The 21,431-nt window shown below is 37.6% G+C and overlaps 2 protein-coding genes across 2 annotated transcripts; one reads left to right on the forward strand and one right to left on the reverse strand.

Annotated features, from left to right (window-relative positions):
• The first annotated feature begins 898 nt into the window (after positions 1–898).
• LOC145050411 (uncharacterized) lies at positions 899–1,582 on the forward strand. The gene has a single exon (XM_078998667.1). The coding sequence runs from the start codon at positions 899–901 to the stop codon at positions 1,580–1,582; it is 684 nt and encodes a 227-aa protein (XP_078854793.1).
• Positions 1,583–20,546: 18,964 nt separating this feature from the next.
• LOC145050412 (uncharacterized) lies at positions 20,547–21,122 on the reverse strand. Its single transcript, XM_078998669.1, has one exon. It carries the CDS (start codon positions 21,120–21,122, stop codon positions 20,547–20,549), a length of 576 nt encoding a protein of 191 aa, XP_078854795.1.
• Positions 21,123–21,431: the final 309 nt, after the last annotated feature.

The raw sequence follows: 21,431 nt of genomic DNA on the forward strand, positions 1-21,431 counted from the left end.
TCCAAGACAGTCGAGGAATGTCCCTTCGTCACATCGTGACCACCAAATGGTCACGTCGTGACTTACGTAAAAATGGACATCTTAATGCATGCAACCCTAATCCTTTCACCAATGCATTCCAACTTTCCAAAGGGTGTTATAACTCTAAAATTAAATTAAAAATTGATGTGTTGATACAAGAAAGTGATCATCGACAGCTAAAAATGGACTCGAAGACCAATGCTTTTGTGAACCGAAGTGGAGATTGTTGAAGACTGTTTGGAACCTGAAGACGAGAAAAAGACCCAAATACATATTTGAACATGAAGACTGTGACAAGTTATCTTTACTGGCTATGCGTGTAAACTTAGTATTATCCGGTGTACCTTTTAGAGTCACCCAAGTCAGTCACTTTGTAACTGTTGATCATTTCCCTGTATCTTTTAGACCTCTATAAATAGAGGGTTCCGCTTCATGTTTAATTATCAATTCTGAACTTGTCAATATAAGATCTCTTCATCTCTATACTATCTAAAGTTATTTGATTGATACTTTATCCGAGTCCTTCTTCACTTATGTTGTTCATCATTTACTAACATGGTTTGAGTGCAAACCATGTTACGATTCAACTAAGTGTCTACTTGTGTATGCTTATTGATATAACTTGCTGCTATTTACATTCCTTACTTTTCTACAATCTAACTTTTATTGTTGAGCTATCAAAGATCCATTGAGATTAACTTACTATTCCACAATATATTATCTCGCTATTAACTTTTATTAAGTTTCTTCTCTCAACAGTTGGTATTAGACCTAGAGCGGTTTCCTTTTAACTCCTTTTAGAAAATCAAAACTTTTTCAAACAAAACTCTGATTTAAAAGGCCTTCTATACCACTAAAAGGTCATTAAAATAGGAAAATGGCACAAGGTAATTTTTTTAACATTTCAAAGAGTATTGGAGGTTCTAATAGAGGTCCAATAACTGTTGCAAGTAAATATCATTATTGGTACCAAAGAATGGAAAGATATTTAAAGAGACTTGGAAGAGATGTTTGGAGATCTATAGAAGAAGGACCTCATGTCCCTATTCTCACACCCATTGCAGCTGATGGTGCTCAAGCAAGACTTGGAGGTGATCCAGCGGCCATGAACAAACCTATCAACGATGACCTCGATAAGATGGAGAAAGACGCAATTGCCTTCTACGAAATTACATGTGGCGTTGCTCCAGACAACTTTGACAACATCATCAACTGTAAATCTGCAGAAGAGATATGGGATCTACAAACAAACCTCTACCAAGGTTTTGAACAAGCACGAGACAAAAAGCTCACCACTGCTCTCAACGAGTTCACGAACCTCAATGATCTACCTAGTGAAAGTATTGATGACTCCTTTAAGAGATTTAATCTCATAATCACTAAACTCTCAAATGTTGGTACCGTCAGAAGCAACCATGAAACAAATCTGCAATTTCTGAATGGGTTAGGAAGACATTGGACGATTGCAATAATGATAGTTCAAGGAGATAGGAAGATCCACACTCTCTCACTGTTCAAACTCTACGGTGAACTTCAGGCTCAAGAATCCATGATGTTATAAGAATGTGCAGTTATGGGTGGATCACTTGCTTTAATGGCTCAAGAGCCTGAGTATGCCATGAAAGCACTACAATATCCCTATCCTGGAGAGTCATCATATCAACATCCATATGATAACTCACTGTAGTCATATGAGGTAGATGTAGAACTAGATGATGAGGAAGAGTGCCAAAATACAATAGCCCTCGTCAGTCAAGATGTTCAATCGACTCCCATCACCCACTTTTCGCAAAAATCAATAGTTCACTAAATCACCTTTCAACCAAAACTTCAACCCGCAGAACAATCATCAACGATATCCCGAAAACCCGCATCGCCAACCTCAGCCTCAGAACGGTCCTCAGATGATTTCCAATTACAAGGAAATTCTGCAGACTAACAAATCACCAAACTCCGGTACTGCTACCGAAAACAACAAAGATGGAGCTCTTTTATGTCACAAACGTCACACGGAAAATCAATTTGCAAGAGTCTGAAAAGCAAATTTGGTGAGAGACAAAGCATTCTATCTTATAATGGCTCAGGAGATGGAAGATAAGGAAAAGGAACGAGCGAAAGCGTGTGTAGCTCAAGTTCGTAGGGATCATTAGGTTTGGTCTTCGGGTGATGAAGATGAGGAGCCTAACAACAAAATAAAGAGAGGAAAGATATGCATGGTGGTAGCAAGCAAAGAAGATGGATCAACCAACCTGAAGAAGAACTACTGCTACATGGAAAGGAAAGGTACCCTTAACATCGTTGAATAAGTAAAACTTATGATTTAGTCTAATAATAATAGCATGCATGATTGTGAATCTCACTTAGAAAGACTTAATGAAACATGTGTTGTTGTCCTTACAGACTTCAACAAAACCTTAGATGAAAAAGACATAGCGACCCAAGATCTGTATCACTTGACAGGAAGACTAGAAGACAAGAAGATTAAGGTCACAATGTTAGAAAATGATTTTTTATTAGACAAGTATGATAGGTTACTTAGTGAGACTCAGTTAGAAATTGCTTTCAATCAACATGATTTAGCCCGCAAGGAAATTGTACATCTAAATCGTTTAATTGAAAAGTTGTTCAAAGAAAGTAAGGCCATTGAAAACTTAGTTAATAATGGGACGGTTGATAAAACATATAATTAGGGATGGTCCAATGGGTACTCTACCGAAGAGAAATTTCCTCATCGTTTTGATGGCGAACGTTCTTATGTCCCACCAGACTGGACCTTTCGTTACCTAGTCAATGACAACACTTTTCCCGAAGACATTCGATGTCACTTCGGTAAAATTCATGACCTCAGTCACAATTGTGTGATCAAGGAGATTCATCCAGAATCCTCAGGAAACTTAGAAAGTTTCTTGCATGTCATCGGTACGATTAGTCCTGATTCCCAGTCCAATTCTATAATGGATGAGGAAATTTTTATGGAAGGACCTCCATCTTTCTCAACTTTTGCTGTTAATAAAGAAATAATCTTAGATGAACCATATTTGCCCTCTAAGACAAGTGACAACAAAGATTTTCCATTGACTTACTCTGCAGTACTTCAATCTTCATTACCAACAAATGACATCATGCAAACCCCAATTAAGTCCCCATCAACTCTTTAGCTTTTCACACATGAAGTTCCCATTAATAATTTTGAGTTTGGACAGTGCTCCCAAAATCATGAAATCTATAGTTCTGATGATTCAACCCCTAGGTCAATGTCTAGATCAAAGAACCTCAAAGAACCACAAGTAAATGCTTTTGATGTAGTCACACCAAAACTTGAGGCAAAATGGATCTGAAAAACGAAGTCAGATCCCGATTTGAAAGGCGAGAAGCTGAGTCAAAAATTAAATCTTTCAAAACTCAATCCAAATTTTCAAACAAAAGGAATGTGGACAAATTCACCACTGCAAAAACTTTTCAAAATGACACTGCAGTTAATGGATCTTGTCAAAAAGCATGTACAGTGGCTAAATCTTTCAAAATCAACAACACTGTACCCATTCACAAAAAGGTCGAGTCCTTGTCACAAACTTCCTTAGAAGAATAAAAGATAAAGGGTATTTTGCACACTCCACACTTTTCAAAATCCCATCAACCAATCAGGAAGTCAAAACCTATGTTTAAGTCTTTTAGCAAGACATCTTCAAATATAATGGACTTTTCAGTAAGGCGCAGCCCAAGGAGCATGCAAAAGAATCAAACCTCACCCTCCTGACCTTTGACCAAGTACGGTTTGTGGGTCAATGAAAAGAACTTCACTTTTGGCTTCTACCTACTGTCTAAAGGTACACGTCAAATCCCAACTCGAAATGTCCAAAAGATTGTGAAACATCATGGACACAAACAAATATGGAAAGAAAAATCTCTTCATCATTCCCATATGCATACATTTGATATGAATGCTTCCCATGTTACTACCGGCCTCAAACTAGTTTGGGTGTCCAAATTAATCAACTGATTATGCAAGCTATGTGTGAGAAGGAACATGAAGAAGAATGGTTGATTGATATAACCTGCTCCTTGCACATGACAGGTTAGTTAAAATACCTTCGTAACTTCAGGCCAGTCAGTGGTGGTGGACACATCACCTTCGGGAATAATGCAAACAGGATAATAAGGGGATATGGTGTATTAACTACGGGAAGCTTCTCCATTCAACGAGTAGCTTACATATAGGGCTTAAAACACAACTTGATTAGTGTCGGTTAGTTTTGTAAAGCACGTCATCAGGTAGAATTTAAAAACCAGTATTGTTACATCATGACAAATGATAGAAATAAGTGTTTGATCAAATCCAAATCCTAAGGAACAATGTACCCACTAGATATTCCTCTAATGATCGACAAACCACAACTATGTTTCTTGTCGAAGGCAGTTTCCGAGATCAGTTGGTTATGGCATCAGAAGCTTGCACATCTCAACTTCAGATACATCAACAATTTAGTGACTAGAGAACTGGTCCGAGGACTACCAATTCTGAACTTCAACAACGATACTTTGTGTCCAGCGTGTGACTATGGTAACCAAAGGAATTCATCCTTTAATAATTGAATCTTCAATTATTGAACATCTGGAGCTCCTTCACATAGACCTCTGCAGTCCTTCAACTGTAGCCAGACTTCATCATAAAAATACATTTTGGTTATAGTTGATGACTACACTCGTTTCACTTGGTCTTCTTTCTAAGACTGAAGTCAGACACATTGTAGATTCTAATCAACTTCATCAAAGAGATAGAGCTACAGATCAAGCTGCCTGTTAAAATAATAAGAAGTGACAATGGCACCGAGTTTACTAATCAATTTTGAATAAATTTTTCGTATCCAAAGGAATTAGCCACAACTTCTCAGCACCATACACACCACATTAGAATGGAGTAATGGAGAAGAGGAACAGTACGTTGGCCGAAGCTTATAGATCAATGCTTAACTTTGCTATCTTACCTCTCTATTTTTGGGCTGAAGCGGTGGCAACAACATGTTTTTTTCAAAATGGAAGTATCATTTGCAAACATCTCAACAAAACTCCATATGAAGGTCTAAAAAACAGAAAACCCAATGTATGTTTCTTTCATATTTTTGGTTGTAGGTGTTTTGTGGTCAACAACAAGGATCATCTCAACAAATTTGCACCGAAATTTGATGAAGGCATATTTTTGGGTTACTCAACAAACAAGGTTGTATATCATGATCTTATCAGGAGAACAATACTAATAATTGAAAGCTTCGGCTTTAAATTTGGTGAATATTATGTCCGCAGTACTGCTCCAAGTAAAGAAACCAAGTTCATCATGGAAGATGACATTCCACCTTCATTTGGGCCCTTAAACATAATTGAAGTTAACTATGACGATCTCTTTGATCTCACAGAGACTGTACATCTTTCAGAGATACTGGCGTCTCTGTTAGCACAACAACAACGCTTAGAGGCATTTGGACCAACTATATCTAAAGGAACTTAATTTAATACTTCCACTTCGTCGGTTGAGGGGGAAAGCTCAAATCCTTTGGAAATCACAATCATTGAGGTTCGAGTACTTGAAGATGCTACTCCGGTACCTGTCTACAAAGTGACCTATCAATCAACTGTCTCTGAAGATTTCGAGGATGAAGAAGTTGAAAACATTGATACCGTAGGGGAGCTAAGAATAGTAAATCACTCATCGGTTCACGGGAACCATCATAGGTTCCGTTGGAAACATCAGCAGTCCAGGAGGAACCTCCATCTTCAGCTGTTGAGCTAATCCCAATAGTTCAAAGCTTATCTACGGGATGCACACAAACCCCGGGGGGGGGGGGGGGAGTGGAACAACCTTCAATAGATAGACCCGAAGACTCATCTAAAGTAAAGGATATTCCCTCTAATGCAGCTGCTGAACATCCACAATATCGCCTACAAATCTGGACGAAAGATCACCCACCTGGTCAAATCATCGAAAATCCATCTCCAGGTATACAAACCTATTCTTCTTCTGATTTAACTAATCATTGTCACTATGAAGTGTTTATGTCATCAATTGAGCCCATAACCAATGAAAGATGCACTTCTGGAGCCTAATTGGATTATTGCAATGCAAGAGGAACTAGCAGAGTTTGAAAGAAACAAGGTTTGGAAACTGATACCGAAGCCTAAAGGCCATACTGTAGTTGGAACCCGATGGGTTTACAACAACAAACTAGATGAATTGGGTGTCGTGATCCGCAACAAAGCTCGCCTGGTTGCCAAAGGGTATTGTCAACTAGAAGGAGTTGATTATGATGAAACATATGCTCTGGTAGCAAGAATGGAAGCCATACGTATTTTTCTCGCATATGCGGCACATAAGAACATTAAAGTCCATCAAATGGAAATCAAAAGTGATCTCCTCAATGGAGAATTGAAAGAAGAAGTGTATTTACAGCAACCTACAGGCTTCAAAAATTCAGATTTTCCCAACCATTGCATTAGGCTAGAGAAAGCGGTCTACGGTTTAAAATAGGCACCAAGAGCTTGGTATGAAACTCTTTCAGAGTTTCTTGTCAACTCCGAGTACCAACAAGGTGTGATAGGTCCTAATCTTTTCAGACGAGTAAATGAAAAACACTTGATGCTCGTGCAAATCTACGTGGATGATATTATCTTCTGTTCAACTGATCAAAGAATGGTGGATGTTTTTGCAAAGCTCATGACCAAAAAATTCCAAATGAGCATTAATAGAGAGATTAAGTTTTTTTTTCTAGGTTTTCAGGTCAAGTGGGTCTCTCAAGGAATTTTCATCCATCAAGAAAGTATACTACTGAACTGTTAAAGAAATTCTTAATGAACAACTGCTCCTCGGCAAAGGTCTCCATAGCCTTCGGGTACAAGATCTCATCTGACCATACCAGAGAGTCAGTCAATCACAATATATACCGAAGAATGATTGGTTCATTGATGTAACTCATTGCAAGTAGACCAGTTTTGCCACAGGTTTATGTGTTAGATACCAGGCTGATACCAAAGTATCACACTTGACCGTTGTTAAGCAGATATTTAAATATCTCAAAGGAAGTAAGGCATTAGGTCTCTGGTATCCAACGGGAAATGACTTCAGTCTATAGTCTTTTTCACTAACACATACCATGCAGGGTTCAGACTTGATAGAAATAACACCTTAGCAGGATGTCAATTTCTAGGTGGACGAATAGTGAGTTGGTCCTCAAGGAAACAAAATTGTGTTTCACTTTCCACCGTAGAGGCTGAATATGTTGTCGTAGCCAGTTTTTGCTCTCAGGTCCTCTGAATGAAAACACGGCTTATGGATTACGAATATAGCATGCTACAGGTACCCATCTATTGTGATTTAGAGAGTGCAATTGTCATTTCACATAATCCTGTTCATCACTCAAAGATGAAACACATTAAGCTATAGTATCACTTCATCAAGGATCATATCCTCAAAGGTAATATTGAACAAAATTTTGTTCCATCTCACGAAAAAATAACTGATGTCTTCACAAAAGCACTCCACACCATAAAAATTAATGGATTTTTAGAAATGTTAGGAATGATGAACCCAGAACCTCAGTTCTTATTGAAAGGATAACGACCGAGGATATCATAATCTTCGGGTGTAGTTAAATTTGCTTCTTCTCTGTTAATCAAAAATTTCAAATAATCAATCTCTTGAAGCATTTTACTTACCTTATCTATTTCTAGAATAACTGATGTAGTGCATTCTTCATAAGTTGCTCCTTGGTATGCTCTGTATACCAAAGATCATTTATGATCTATGTACTTCTCGGGTCTATTTATTATTTGTATTTCTAACCTTTGTGATCAAGTTGCTCTTCAGTATCATCTTCCGTAGACTTACTCAACAATCTAAAGTCATCTCTCATCAGACTTATCGAAATTCATTGTGTGCTATTTAATGAATCTGAATCATCAATAGTTCAAAAGGAAAATGTTATATTCTTCTCATTTAATTTGTCGCACATGAACAATAGTTGCTTTTCAAAGGACTTTTCTCAACCAGGTCCATTTTTGGTTAAAAGGATAAAAAATTTGATTTTCCTTAAAAGAAATATTTTTCGAATTTTACTCAACCAATACCATTAAGCAACTGTTAGGGTCACATCCGCTCCACTTCCCCATTTTATTCAACGGATAAAACCATTCACCCCACGATTGTCTGGTGCATCATCATGTGCTTGCAACTTCATTTAATGCTCCCTCTTTTCCCGGAAACATTTTTTTTATTTTTTTTAACCGATAAAGATAAAAACACAAAGGTTTTTACCACCTATCATTAAATTGATGTTAATCAATTTTGAAATCCGAAAGTATAAAATCCCCTTTTCTTCTCCAAGAAATTTTACGCTTTCTAAACTCTCTCGGCGATCTTCTTCTTCTTCATCTTCTCGCAAAAACAACCCTTTTCGTGCAAGTTCTTCAAATCTTTTTCATAACAATGGTGAAATCTGCTGCCTTAAAGAAACAATTCAAGGCTTCCTGCTCTGCTAAACCTACTGGTTCTGGATCAACCATCAAGAACATCACCCCGTCCATCGCAGCAAGCAACTATAGATGAATCTTTGATGATCATGAAATCTACAATGAATCCATCAAGCTTATGATCAAATAGCATCCAACACATCCACTATTTGGTGCGTTTGATTCCTTCACAGAAGTAGCACCACAAGCGATCTTGTTCAAATGTGCCTTTTCTGCATTTAGGCCTTTGGACAAATTGCAAGAAATTCATCTTCGATTGATCGATGAATCCTTGGTTGTTCTAACCAAAGAAAAGTTTTTGGAAGCCATTAACCTACGAGTTTTACCATCTATTGAGTTCTACACTCCCATCACCAACGACATCTTTGCTGCTTTGTACCAGATGGGGTACCAATCTCAACTGAAAGGGCTAGCTTAATTCAAGAAGGGCAAATTACCGGTTTTGGCAATACGTTTGTCACTATGTTATCAGATGTTTGTTTGGTGTATCACCACGCACCTGCAACTTCATTTAATGCTCCCTCTTTTCCGGAAACATTTTTTATTTTTTTAACCGATAAAGATAAAAACCCAAAGGTTTTTACCAGTTGTCAATAAGTTGATGTTAATCAATTTTGAAATACGGAAGTATAAAAACCCCTTTTCTTCTCCAGGAAAGTTTATGCTTTCTGAACTCTCTTGGCGATCTTCTTCTTCATCATCTTCTCGCAAAAAAAAACTTTTCGTGCAAGTTCTTCAAATCTTTTTAATAACAATGGTGAAATTTGGTGCCTCAATGAAACAATCCAAGGATTCCTGCTCTGCTAAACCTATTGGTTCTAGATCAACCATCAAGAACATCACTCCTTGCATCGCAACAAGCAACTATAGAGGAATCTTTGATGATCATGAAATCTACAATGTATCCATCAAAATTATGATCAAATAGCTTCCAAAACATCCACTATTTGGTGCGTTTGATTCCTTTACAGAAGCAGTACCACAAGCGATCTTATTCAAATGTGCCATTTCTGCATTGAGGCCTTTGGACAAACTGCAAGAAATTCATCTCCAATTGATCGATGATTCCTTGGTTGTTCTAACCAAAGAAAAGTTTTTGGAAGCCATCAACCGACTAGTTTTACCATTCACTGAGTTCTACACTCCCAGTACCAACGACATATTTGTTGCTTTGTACCAGATGGTGTACCAATCTAAACTGAAAATGGTAGCTTAATTTAAGAAGGGCAAATTACCGGCTGTTTATTAATACGTTTGCCACTATGTTATCAAATGTTTGTCTGGAATAACTGGTGGTATTGATAACATGGGCAAGCCACTACTCGAAATCATGTGGAGCATCTTTACTGGAAACCCTATGAACTATGGAAACATCCTCTAGGATGATTTCCTCCAATATGTTAGCAAGGGGACCCCGAAGGAATGGATGATGGAACTCACCTCTGCAAGGTATCGGTCTGTGTGTTTGATCGATCTACACAAAGATGCAAAGCTCAGTCTCGACAATGATACCAACCTCTTCTCATGTAGAGATTTCAAAAGGTACAATCCTTCCAAAGACCAATCTCTCTTCGGTCCCATTAAACGTCTTCCTATATACATCCTCGAGTCTATTGGACTCAGTAATCTTCAATTAGCTGATCATATTGTGGATACTAGCGGTATTGCCCCATACCGCTCTACCCCTCCAATCCCCCCACAACTAACTGAGATCCAAGTCCCGCATCCCAAGCCAAAAAGGGTCAAATCCATGGCTATCAAACCCACTCCTTCAAATGTTGTATCAAAGGGTGTGGGTGCTTCGAAGAAAAAAAAATCCACCACCACAGAGTCAACACATTGTGTTCAACTTTCTCCTCCCAAGGCTCTTGATCCACCAGTAAATGTGATTGATAATAGTCTGAATGAGCCTTCGGATTCTGAAGACATTTTTAGAAGGAAGAAGTTGAATCTTAACCCTACCCATTAACAAAAGCGAAACAAGGCAGATGTTGGAGTCTCTTAAAAGACTCCAGCAGCCATTCAAGTCCATACTGAATCACCTGAAGCAACCCTCTCCATGCACTCTGATACAGTAAGTGTATTAGTTTCATTATAATATGGAGACAAAACCCAATCTGGATCCCAAGTGGATCCGGATGTCAATAATTGCCCTAAGGTCTCTAGGACTTCGTGTCTGCACTTTGTAACTCCTGATGAATTCAATTTTATTTTACTTCGTATCACACATACACTTTAAACACAATTTGCACTGTAAGGTCCTTTTGTCGGAGACCCTTGCAAGAATAAAGTTGATGACACCCTTGGTTTTAGACCAAGGACACCGAGAAAGCTCTTGAAATCCTTCACCGTCAATATTAGGACCAAGCGGCATAGGCATGGTGAGCACCATTGTGCAAGGATCCATGGACCTGAGGGACACCTTGGTGAGAGAAGGAATTGACGAATATGCTTCTGATGATACCTGGTCTCGGTATCGACCAACAATTGAATTAGGGTTAAGGAAATTTGAAGCCTTCAAAAGGGAACTCCAGGCCAGGAAAGCATGGAAAGTTCAACAACAATAACAAAAGGAGTAGCCTCTTCTTCATGTTGCCAAGTATTAGGTCATTGCCATCAACAATGCTAAAACTGTGTATGCCATTCTAATAATTCAGAAATGGATATCTGATATGGAACACATATTTCAAAGGGTTCAAGCTATCGAAGACAATAACAATGGATAAAATCCTCCTCCAACCAACACTAAATTGAACGATTCAAATGAAGGAGGAATAAAGATTGAAATAAGTTTTGAACCACTCTTCGGGTTAGATGGTGAAAATCACGATGAAGTCCAACAACCTCAACCCTCCGATGACTTTATTATGGTTCTTGGTGAGGAAGAATCCATTGGGTCACGCCATTCCACCTCTAAGCCAAAGCAAAAAAAAGTTGGCAGTTTCTAGAAAAGAATTCATTGATATTTAGTCGAAGGGTGGTCAAATTCTAGCCACAGTCACGACATCAACTTCGCACACAACTGCAGACTCGGCTCAGCAATTACTGGCTGACCAAGTTCAAGCCTTGGAAACAAGAGAGAAGTTTTCTTGTGGTTCTACGCTTGGAAATAGGAATTCGTCAGCTTGACAGTCAAAGCACTATTAATCATAGGGAATTCATCTCGAAATCCACATCTCTTATCAACGAGGTGAAGGATCATAAGAATGAGCTTCAGGAAACCATCCAAGATAAAGAAAACAAGTCTCAGCAACTAATCAGTAAGACTCACACTACTTATGAAACGGGTTATTCAGTTCTTCAATACACTATCAAAGGGTTGAGGCGATCTCTTATAGCAAAAGAAAGTGTTGATGAAATCCTTTGTCTTACCACGAGAATTTATTAAACACTTTTCAATCTTGACATGTCGAACAACAAGGAAGTGAGTGCTCAGATGGCGACCCAATTCAATACCACCTTCCAGAAGCTTCATCAATTAAAAGCTTGGTTTGTGGAGAAGATGGAGCCTGCTTCCTCAAAAGGGGAAGTAATCCAAATCAGGGAATAAGGATTGAAAATGTTTCATCCTCAAAATCTTCAAAGTCAAAAACTCCCTCGGTAAACCAATACAACACTCCTCGTCGACATCAATCTCCTTCAGAACACTTCAAAGAACCAACTCCTCAACCATCCTCTCCTTGACATTCAACACCTCCTGCTTCTCCTTGGCCTCAAAATCCTCCTCACTTGCAAAAATTTTAGGAAGATGTTTCATCAATTCACTCTGATGATTCCCCAACCATGGTTTAAAGGAAACAAGATTGGAGAGCTACAAAACTCTTGGGTGAATCCTACCCGAATACTTTTGGATTCAGAAAACATTCCATGTCTCACCTATGCAGAACCTCCTCATGATGGGTATTGGGATATTCATATCTCATCCAACTCCAAGTACTTCCATGTTTTTCAATCCTTTGAGCTCACCATTCTTGATGATCGAAGACTTCCCGTGGAATTTTAAAGGCTAAATCTTTTTCATGCCAGGCATGTTGATAAGTTTAACATTCGGTCGAATGATAAACCAGAAGGAGTGAAGACCTATAAGGTAACTTACCTTGTATTAGAGCGAACCTTGAGATCCTTGTTCTGAATGCTCTCTCACTTTCTCTTCCTTAGCGATCATGCCATTTTGGAGGAATTCCATGATGGGTTAGATCGAGGATCCTGAATTTTAGAACGAACCTTGAGATCCTTGTTTAGGTTGAATGTTTTTAATTATGAGGCCAGGTTTTTGAGATTTGGAGATATAGAGCTAGCTTTTCTCCTTTTACTATGTAGGATCCATTGAAATGGTTAGTTAGTTGTAAAGAATCGACGAATACCATAAGATCCTTAATTTGAAGATCCTTGGCTAACTGTAGTCCCATTATCAATGCCTCGTATTCCGCTTCCTTGTTGGTTGCGTTGAATTCACAAATGATTGTCTGGGGTAGGATGTCCCCCTATGATGATTTTAGTATGATCCCCAAGCCAGTTCCTCTTTGTTTCGATTCTCCATCTATGAATAACTTCCACCTTCCCATGTTGTGCTCTTCTAGAAGCTATTTGGCTTCTATTTTAACTTCAGTTATTACATCATCACTAAAGTCAACCACAACATCTTCTAATGCTTGAGACTTTATGGCTGATCTTGGTTCATACTTTATGTCATACGTGTTTAACATCACAGACCATTTCACCATTCTTCTTGACATTTCTAGTTTTTTCATAACATTCTTAATTAAATAGTTAGTTCTTACAATTATACGGTGTGTTTCAAAATAATGTCTTAACTTAGTAGAAGTTGTTACCAATGCAAGTATAAGCTTTTCAAGATGAGAGCACCTGGTCTCAGGATCCAAGAGACTTTTACTTACATAGTATATGGGATGTTGGTTCCCATCGAGATCCTTGGCTAATACAACGCTTATTGCATTTGAGGATTCTGAGAGGTAAAGGAGTGGTTCCCCATCTAGTGGTTTTACCAATAGAGGTGGTGAGATTAACTATTTTTTAAGCTCTTGGAAAGCATCTTCATGTTCTTGGGTCCACTCGAATCTTTTTTTTCTTCTTTAAGATGTCGTAGAAAGCCTCGCATCTTTCTAAGGATCTTGAAATGCACCTGTTTAGGGCTGCCATTGTTCCTGTTAATCTCTAAATATCCTTTGTCGAGGCTGGTGATTTTAGATCAAGGATGGTCTTGATTTGTTCCGGGCTTGCTTTGATTCCTCTTTTGGTAACCATCTATCCCAGGAACTTACCCGATCTCTTCCCAAAGTGGCACTTGGAGGGATTCAGCTTCATGTTATATTGGTCTAGGATGTCGAAGGCTGCTTCAAGATCCTTGAGGTGATCCTCAACTTTTTTGGATTTGACCACCATGTCATCGATGTAGACCAACATCGTGTCCCCCAGTTTCTCCTTGAACATCTTATTCACCAATCTTTGGTATGTTGCTCCTGCATTTTTAAGACCAAATGGCATAACAGTGTAATAGTAAATACATGTTGGGGTTATGAATGTTGTGTCCTCTTGGTCAAAGGGCTCCATTTGGATATTTTGGAATCCTGCTGATGCATCCATGAACGTCAGTAATTCATGGTCCGTTGTTGCATCTATCATGGATTTAATGTGCGGTAAAGGGAAAGGATCCTTGGGACAGGCCTTGTTAAGATCTTTATAATCCACATATACTCTCCATTTACTGTACTTCTTTTGTACCATAAACACATTATCTAGCCATCTTTGGAACTTCACCTCCTTGATCATGCCAATTTTGAGAAGTTTTTCTACTTCTTCTTGTATAAAGTGGTTTCTTTCGGGTGCAAATTTCCTACTCTTTTGGTGTATTGGCCTGGAATATGGATCAATGTTAAGTTTATGAGTTATTATGCTTTTTCCAATACATGTCATGTCCTCATGTCTCCACACAAACATTATGCTTCTGGCCTTGAGGAACTTTATAATATCCTGTTCAGTTTGTTCAGGCATTGAGGTTCCTATGAGAACTTTGGCTTCAGGATCCACAAGGTTCAGGGGTACTTCTTTTATGTCATGCTCGCTTGGTTCTATTGCGCCTCGTGCCCCCTGCCTTAATTCTTATGCTTTTCGTGGTATTGTTGAGGACTTCATCTAGGTCTTGTACCATTCCTTGGATTCTTGTTGGTCTCCTATGATCTTCGATGTCCCCCATGGGGTGGACATCATTACACATTGATGATACGTTGATGGAATGACGTCCTTCATTTCATGGATCCATGGTCTACCTAATATGAAATTATAAGAAGATATTGTGTCAATTACACAAAAACGTTGAACATAATTTACTCCATGTTTAGCTGTCAAACCAACAAATAATGGGATAAAATAATATTAATAAAGCTCAAATCACTGCTATTTCTTATACTAAAGATAGTATAGAGTAAGCAGGGTCGGTCCATAGGCATACAGGACTTCTTATCTTGCCATATTTTCACACATAATACAAATAATATTAAAATGGGGCATTGTGTTTGCACTAGTTTTAAACTTCATAAATAAACAAGATTGTTAACAGAATTTAATAAATGAAATACATTTCCGATTCTGATTCTTATACATGTATTATGTTGAAAGATGCAAAATGAATATGATCGTGTTCTATCTAGGTTGGTAATTTAGATACTAATAAATCTAGTATCCAAGTTGACAAAAATTTTTTTTTATTCAAAACATGTTCTTCAAATAAAACTTCATTTAATTGATTTGATTCAAATAAGCTCTTTCATCAAATCATTAAATGGCTTTAAGTTCATGCAACAATTACCAACAATATTCAATATACCTCGTAAGCTTGGGATTATGAACATTTAATCTTTGATTACACTCATTTTGATTTAATTACAATCAATTAAGTGTATGTTACTAACATCAAATCATAAAACATATACGAATTTTACAATTTGATTAACTAGATTGATAAAATCCCTAATTCATTGATCAAGTGAAAAAGAGAATAAACCAAACACATGATTAAGATCAAATCAAAGATTACTATATGTTAAACACAAATCAAGTTCAAGTTACAACCTAACAACACATACTTAAGAATTCAGATTCGGAAATGATAATGAAATCAACCACACATGTCTAGGTTAAACTACAAATCAAACAAGTTTAAACTTCAAATTGACTTACAAAAAAGGAAATTAAAGTATTTCCAAGTGTTAATCTACTTCCAAAAGTTCTGAAAATCGCCTTCTCTCTGCCCAAAATCCGACCTAACTTCCCACTAAACTGATTGTCTGAATTATGTGAGAGTAAAACTTCTTTAAAAACTGTCGAGACGTTTACACGGCCTGTGTAAATTTAAAGGGTGCCATTTACACGGTCGTGTAAACAATAAAAGTAGAATGCTCAATCCTTCCATGCCTTCGAAGTAGAATGCTCTTGTATATACATTTACACGGCTCGTGTAAATTATAAGCTATCATTTACACGGCCGTGTAAACTCCTGTGAAGCCAAATTCTTTATTTCTTCATTCTCTCTCTCTTCAATGCTCCAAAACTTCTGAAACTTTGTCTCCAACTCTTTATAACTTCCTCCATCAAAATCCAACCTTCAAAAATCCCTAAAATATCATAAAAGTGTGTGAATGGAATTTCATCATGAAAAATCCCGAAAAATATGCAAAATGCATGAGTTTAAACCTACATGCAATGCACTTTTATGAACTAAAACTACAAAATGAATGCATGAAATGCACCTAACAAATCTCCCAAAGCTTGAACCTTTCTTGTCCTCAAGAAAGAACAAGAAGATTTAAACATGGGAAAATAAAATAGAATAGAAGAAAAGAAAATTAAAGTTAAAACTATTTGAAACTTAATGCATGAAATCAAAACAAACATGAAAAGATCCAACCCCATTACCCTGTTTTGTACCATAGTTGAGAATGTACCTGTGATGTCTTGAGTCAACTTGGCTTTAGTCTTAAAATATTATATGATAATGGAAACAAGACTTTGGTCACTCCCTAGTACAACTCAACAGAATCAAAGATCACAACACTTATTCCTTTTCAATAACATCAAGTCAATTCTTGGAACAAATTGTGGTCTTACTCTCGTGAAATTATATGTGACAAAACATGCTCAACCATCTTTGTTTCATAAAATATAACAATGTCCGATTCCAGCTATTTGTTGGTCAACAACAATCTTTTTCTGAAAAATCTTTTATACAAATTCCCTAATATTTATCCAGATTGGTTGCAAACTTCAAACCACTTACACCAATCGAAGTAATTAACATTCAGTCCAATGTCATAAATTCAAATCCAAGTCCAAGGGAATCTTTTAACAGCCAAGTATTTTTCCTAAACACAATATTCAATTAAACTATAAACAGAATTATATACAAACTTCTTAATTATATATATTTTTTTACAAATAAAGCTCATGGCTTTCTTTGAAATCCGTGTAACGGGCTTCCAACCAACACATCCAAATCAAATGACCTTAGTGTGCTAGATTTAAAGAGATCCCTCGGGTTTACTTGCCCGAACCTCAAAGGCCACATATTAGCTTTATTTGCTATTATTATGTTCATGACTTTCTATGGAACCCATGTAACGAATTTTCAACTCAATCAGTCCTAAACTATTCAGCTTTAGGCGATTAGGTGTAAAACACCCATCGGAGTTTACTTGTTCGAATCCCAAAGGTCACAGATTAACTTAATAATAGTTTTTTTTCACTTTTATTTTATTTTATGTAACACATATACAAATAACTAAGTTAACACATAACACTCTTATTAATTTATTTATTTGGCCAATTTCTTTATATTTTCGTCATTGACTTTTCTATTATGGGACATCTCACGGTTTATTACCGTGAGGGACTTCTAGACATTATTCGGGGGACTAAATGTTAACATGCAAAGACCCGTAAGTATAGTTGAAAGCTATGTCCTCAAGCAGGGTATATAAAAGGGAATGAGTGGAAAAGACTTTTTAGAGCGCTGGAAGGCGGGACATTGAGATTTTGCATTCTTTTTATGAACTTTTGAATTTGGTATTTTAAGTTCAATTGAGCATTACTACTCATAAGACCGGTCATATGTCCCAAAGTATCAACTCATACCTGCTGTTATGCTCCAGTGTTGACAATCTTCTCATTTTCTATTTTGCACAAATAGCTTCGGGAGATGTGCTCATGTGTGATTAACTTGCTTTTAGATTTTTCAATAATAAGAGCAAGCCAATTTCAAGGCACATGACTTATTTACCAGCTCAACTGTTTTGAAAAGATTCGGTTGCTTGGGATTGGATCAAATTATTATTATTATAATTATTATTTTTATTTTTTTTGTTATTATTATTTATTTATTTATTTATTTATTTTTTATCATGCAATACAAAAATTTAGATGCAAAAATGCAAAAGTATAATAAAAATAGAGTAGAAAGAAAATTTTTTGGATTTTTGAATTTTTTTTTTTAAAATGACAAAGAAAAATAAAAATGAAAAGAAAAATAATGCAATGCAAAATGTACAAAATTACATGAAGAAAAATAATGCAATGTAAAATACAACATTACATGCAACGGGATAATGCATGGATGGATGCCCCTCCCCAAGCTTAAAATAAGCATCGTCCTCGATGATTGGAGAGAGGCATAGCCGTCCTATTGAGGACCGGGCGGTAGATATGGAGGGAACTGTGAAGGATAATTTGCTGGATAATAGGGAGGCCATTGGGGTTTGGATGATGATGGTTGTTGCAGATGTGTGGGGAGCACAAGAACTCTATGGATATCGCTCAGCAGGTGATGAATGTTGCGGTTGTGCTGCTCTTGGGCGGCCATCTCTGATCCTGTTCAGCCCACCGCAGCTCTTGTTGGGCCCAATTCTCTTCTTGCAAGTTACGGTAGTCCTAAAAATCAGAAGTGATTTCAGTGACACCCGTATAAATTTCTCCGACTTCCAGTTGTAGGCTGGTGTAACGATGGTTCAAGCGTGCAAACTCGCCCATATAAAGATTGTGTCCAGAAGAAGGAATGGGGTGAGATGAGCTAGAGGCACCATCAGTAGGAGCAGGAGGAGGAGAGGGTGGAGGACTATGATCGACTGTAACACCTAAGTTGGATTTGAGTTTCCAAGTGGTTGATGGAATGTCGTTGGCTAAATTGACTATCTTCTTGTTTCTGCTGTCTATTCGTAGATACTCTTTCCCATCTACTTTCCAATGAACATCCCCAGTGGGAAGGCGGTGGAAAAGATGCATTGTTTCCATCACATCAATTGATAGACGAGTACGGCCCATGACTATATTTGTTGGGTTATTAGGTAGATTGAGGCCAAGATGCTCAACAATAATAGAAACCATGCCTCCACAATGTAGCTGCCCACCATTGCTCGTAGCAATTCTAAGCATTTTCTGAATCACCCAACACCCAAAATGAGGGACTTCTGCAGGCTTGTTAATCATACACCACAAGACTTCTAGCTCTTTCTTATTAGCCTTGCTAATCTCTTCTTGAGGGAATAAGAGAGAAGCAATGATCCAGTGGGCGACTTTCAAGACCGGATGGATAATGCTAGAAGCTTTGGCTGTGCCTGACTGATACTCATACTCACAAGAGATGCTTCTCCAAAAACTTGCACAGTTTTGCTCAAAAACAACATTTTTTTCTGCCCTTTGCTGTGTATACATCCCTTCTTGCTTTGGGAGCGCCATTCATATCACAAAGGATGTCAGCATGAAACTGATGGGTTTGATTGAGCAAACAGAAAGTCAGGAGATGGGTTTGATAGTTAAAGGTAATGGAGGACAAATTTTCCAACATTGGTGTTTGATAACTAACTGCATGTAGATTCAAAAGACCTTCCCATCCTATGTTTTTGAAGAGTTTGTGGACACCCTTATAGATATGTAAATACTTGAGGGCTGGATGTCCACAAACTTTTGAGCACCTATTATTCTGCTAACAAGATTTACATACAAGATTTCTTGTCGATTGGTCTAAAAAATTAGACCAAATTTATAAGGGTTGTCCATGGCATGTGGGTCTTGTTCAACATGTGAAGTTCCAATTCTAGGTCTTTTACCCTGGGAAGCCATTACCCAAATGAATCAACAAAGCATTGCACACAATTTAGGACAATTGAAGCACAAGAACTAGCAAGTTTCACCAAAAATCACCCAAAAAGGAATATGGTTCTATCTAAATGCATAAAGTAAGAGTTTGGAACAATTATATCAATTTGTGCTTGAAAATGGTGGTTAGAGGATATCCAATGCTTCCCCAAGCTATCCCCAAGCTTATCCTACAAGAAATTTCAAACATTAGGTCGAGATTTTGAAGTTCAAAAATTCTAGGGTTTTGCTCAAAAATCCCAAAATCGACCATGAAAAGGGTAGAATACAGGTGGAAGATAAAGAAGATGAAGAAAAGAGAAAAAATCCATACCTTGGAGCGTGATTTTTGATGCAAAATTGAGGAAGATTGAGTATTTTGAAGGGTTTTTTCGAAGGGGGGGGGGGCAGTTGGGAGGAGAGGAATCGCAGGTTATGTGAAAAGAATGAGTTAAAAAAATCGAGTTTTAGCCTTAAAATCGTCCAGCTCTGTATTTACGTTTACACGGCCCGTGTAACATAAAGGGGAGCATTTACATGGCAGCGTAAACTCCTGAATCTAATATACCGTGTTTGGTCGTTTACACGGCCCGTGGAAACTATAGGCATAAGTTTACACGGCCGTGTAAACCTCTGAGAAGGCCAAAAAAATTTGATTTTTTCACTTTTTCAAATTGCAACCCGCTAAACCACTACTGCCCGAAAAATGATTTTTAACCCTGTTTTAGCATGAAAAACAACTTGGAAGTTTGAAAACAAAGAAAATACAATGAAAATATACGAAATGACAAAAATACCCCCGGGTTGCCTCCAAGTTAGCCGCCCCTTTTTAATGTCGTTGGCTCGACTTGGACCCCAACTATTTGTCAATCTTGATACTTTGGATCCATTACTTCCTCCACCTCTTCATTCTTTACTTGAAATCCTTCATAATAAGGCTTCAAACGGTGACCATTTACCTTAAAAATCTTCCCGGTTTTCTTGCATGTGATTTCTATTGCACCATGCTCAAAAACATTAGTGACAACAAATGGTCCCACCCAACGGGACCTTAATTTACCAGGAATCAATTTAAAATGCGAATGGTAAAGTAGTACCTTTTGACCTTTGTGAAATACCTTGCGTGTAATCATATTTTCATGAAATGCTTTGGTCTTTTCCTTATAAAGAACCTCATTCCCATACGCTTCATTACGGATTTCCTCAAGTTCTTGTATGTCCAGCTTCCTCGTCTTTCCCGATTCACTTAAATCCATGTTGAACTGCTTGATTGCCCAATAGGCCCTATGTTCCAACTCAACGGGTAATCGACACGGCTTTCCAAAAACAATACAGTATGGAGACATTCCAATTGGAGTTTTGTATGCAGTGCGGTATGCCCACAAAGCATCATCAAGGCGTGTACTCCAATCTTTCCTTGTTGTATTCACGGTTTTCTCCATAATTCCCTTGATTTGTCAATTGCTCACCTCAGCTTGTCCATTTGTTTGTGGGTGGTATGTTGTGGAAACTTTATGAGTGACACCATATTTCTTCAAAACACTCCCGAGCATACGATTGCAAAAATGTGTACCACGATCACTGATCAAGGCCTTTGGAACACTAAATTTGTAAAAAATGTTAGCCTTCAAGAAATCTATCACAACTTTTGAATTGTTAGTACGGGTAGCCTTTGCTTCCATCCACTTGGAAACCTAGTCTACAGCCAAAAGAATATAAATAAAACCCGAAGATGATGGAAAAGGTCCCAT

This window comes from Lactuca serriola, chromosome 5 (assembly GCF_051521515.1).
Source record: "Lactuca serriola cultivar US96UC23 chromosome 5, Lser_US96UC23_V15, whole genome shotgun sequence".
NCBI lineage: Eukaryota > Viridiplantae > Streptophyta > Magnoliopsida > Asterales > Asteraceae > Lactuca > Lactuca serriola.

What these genes read in the sequence shown, in the direction of transcription:
- LOC145050411 (XM_078998667.1), top strand. Translation starts at nt 899, where the DNA reads ATGGCACAAGGTAATTTTTTTAACATTTCAAAGAGTATTGGAGGTTCT.
- LOC145050412 (XM_078998669.1), bottom strand. Translation starts at nt 21,122, where the DNA reads ATGGAGAAAACCGTGAATACAACAAGGAAAGATTGGAGTACACGCCTT.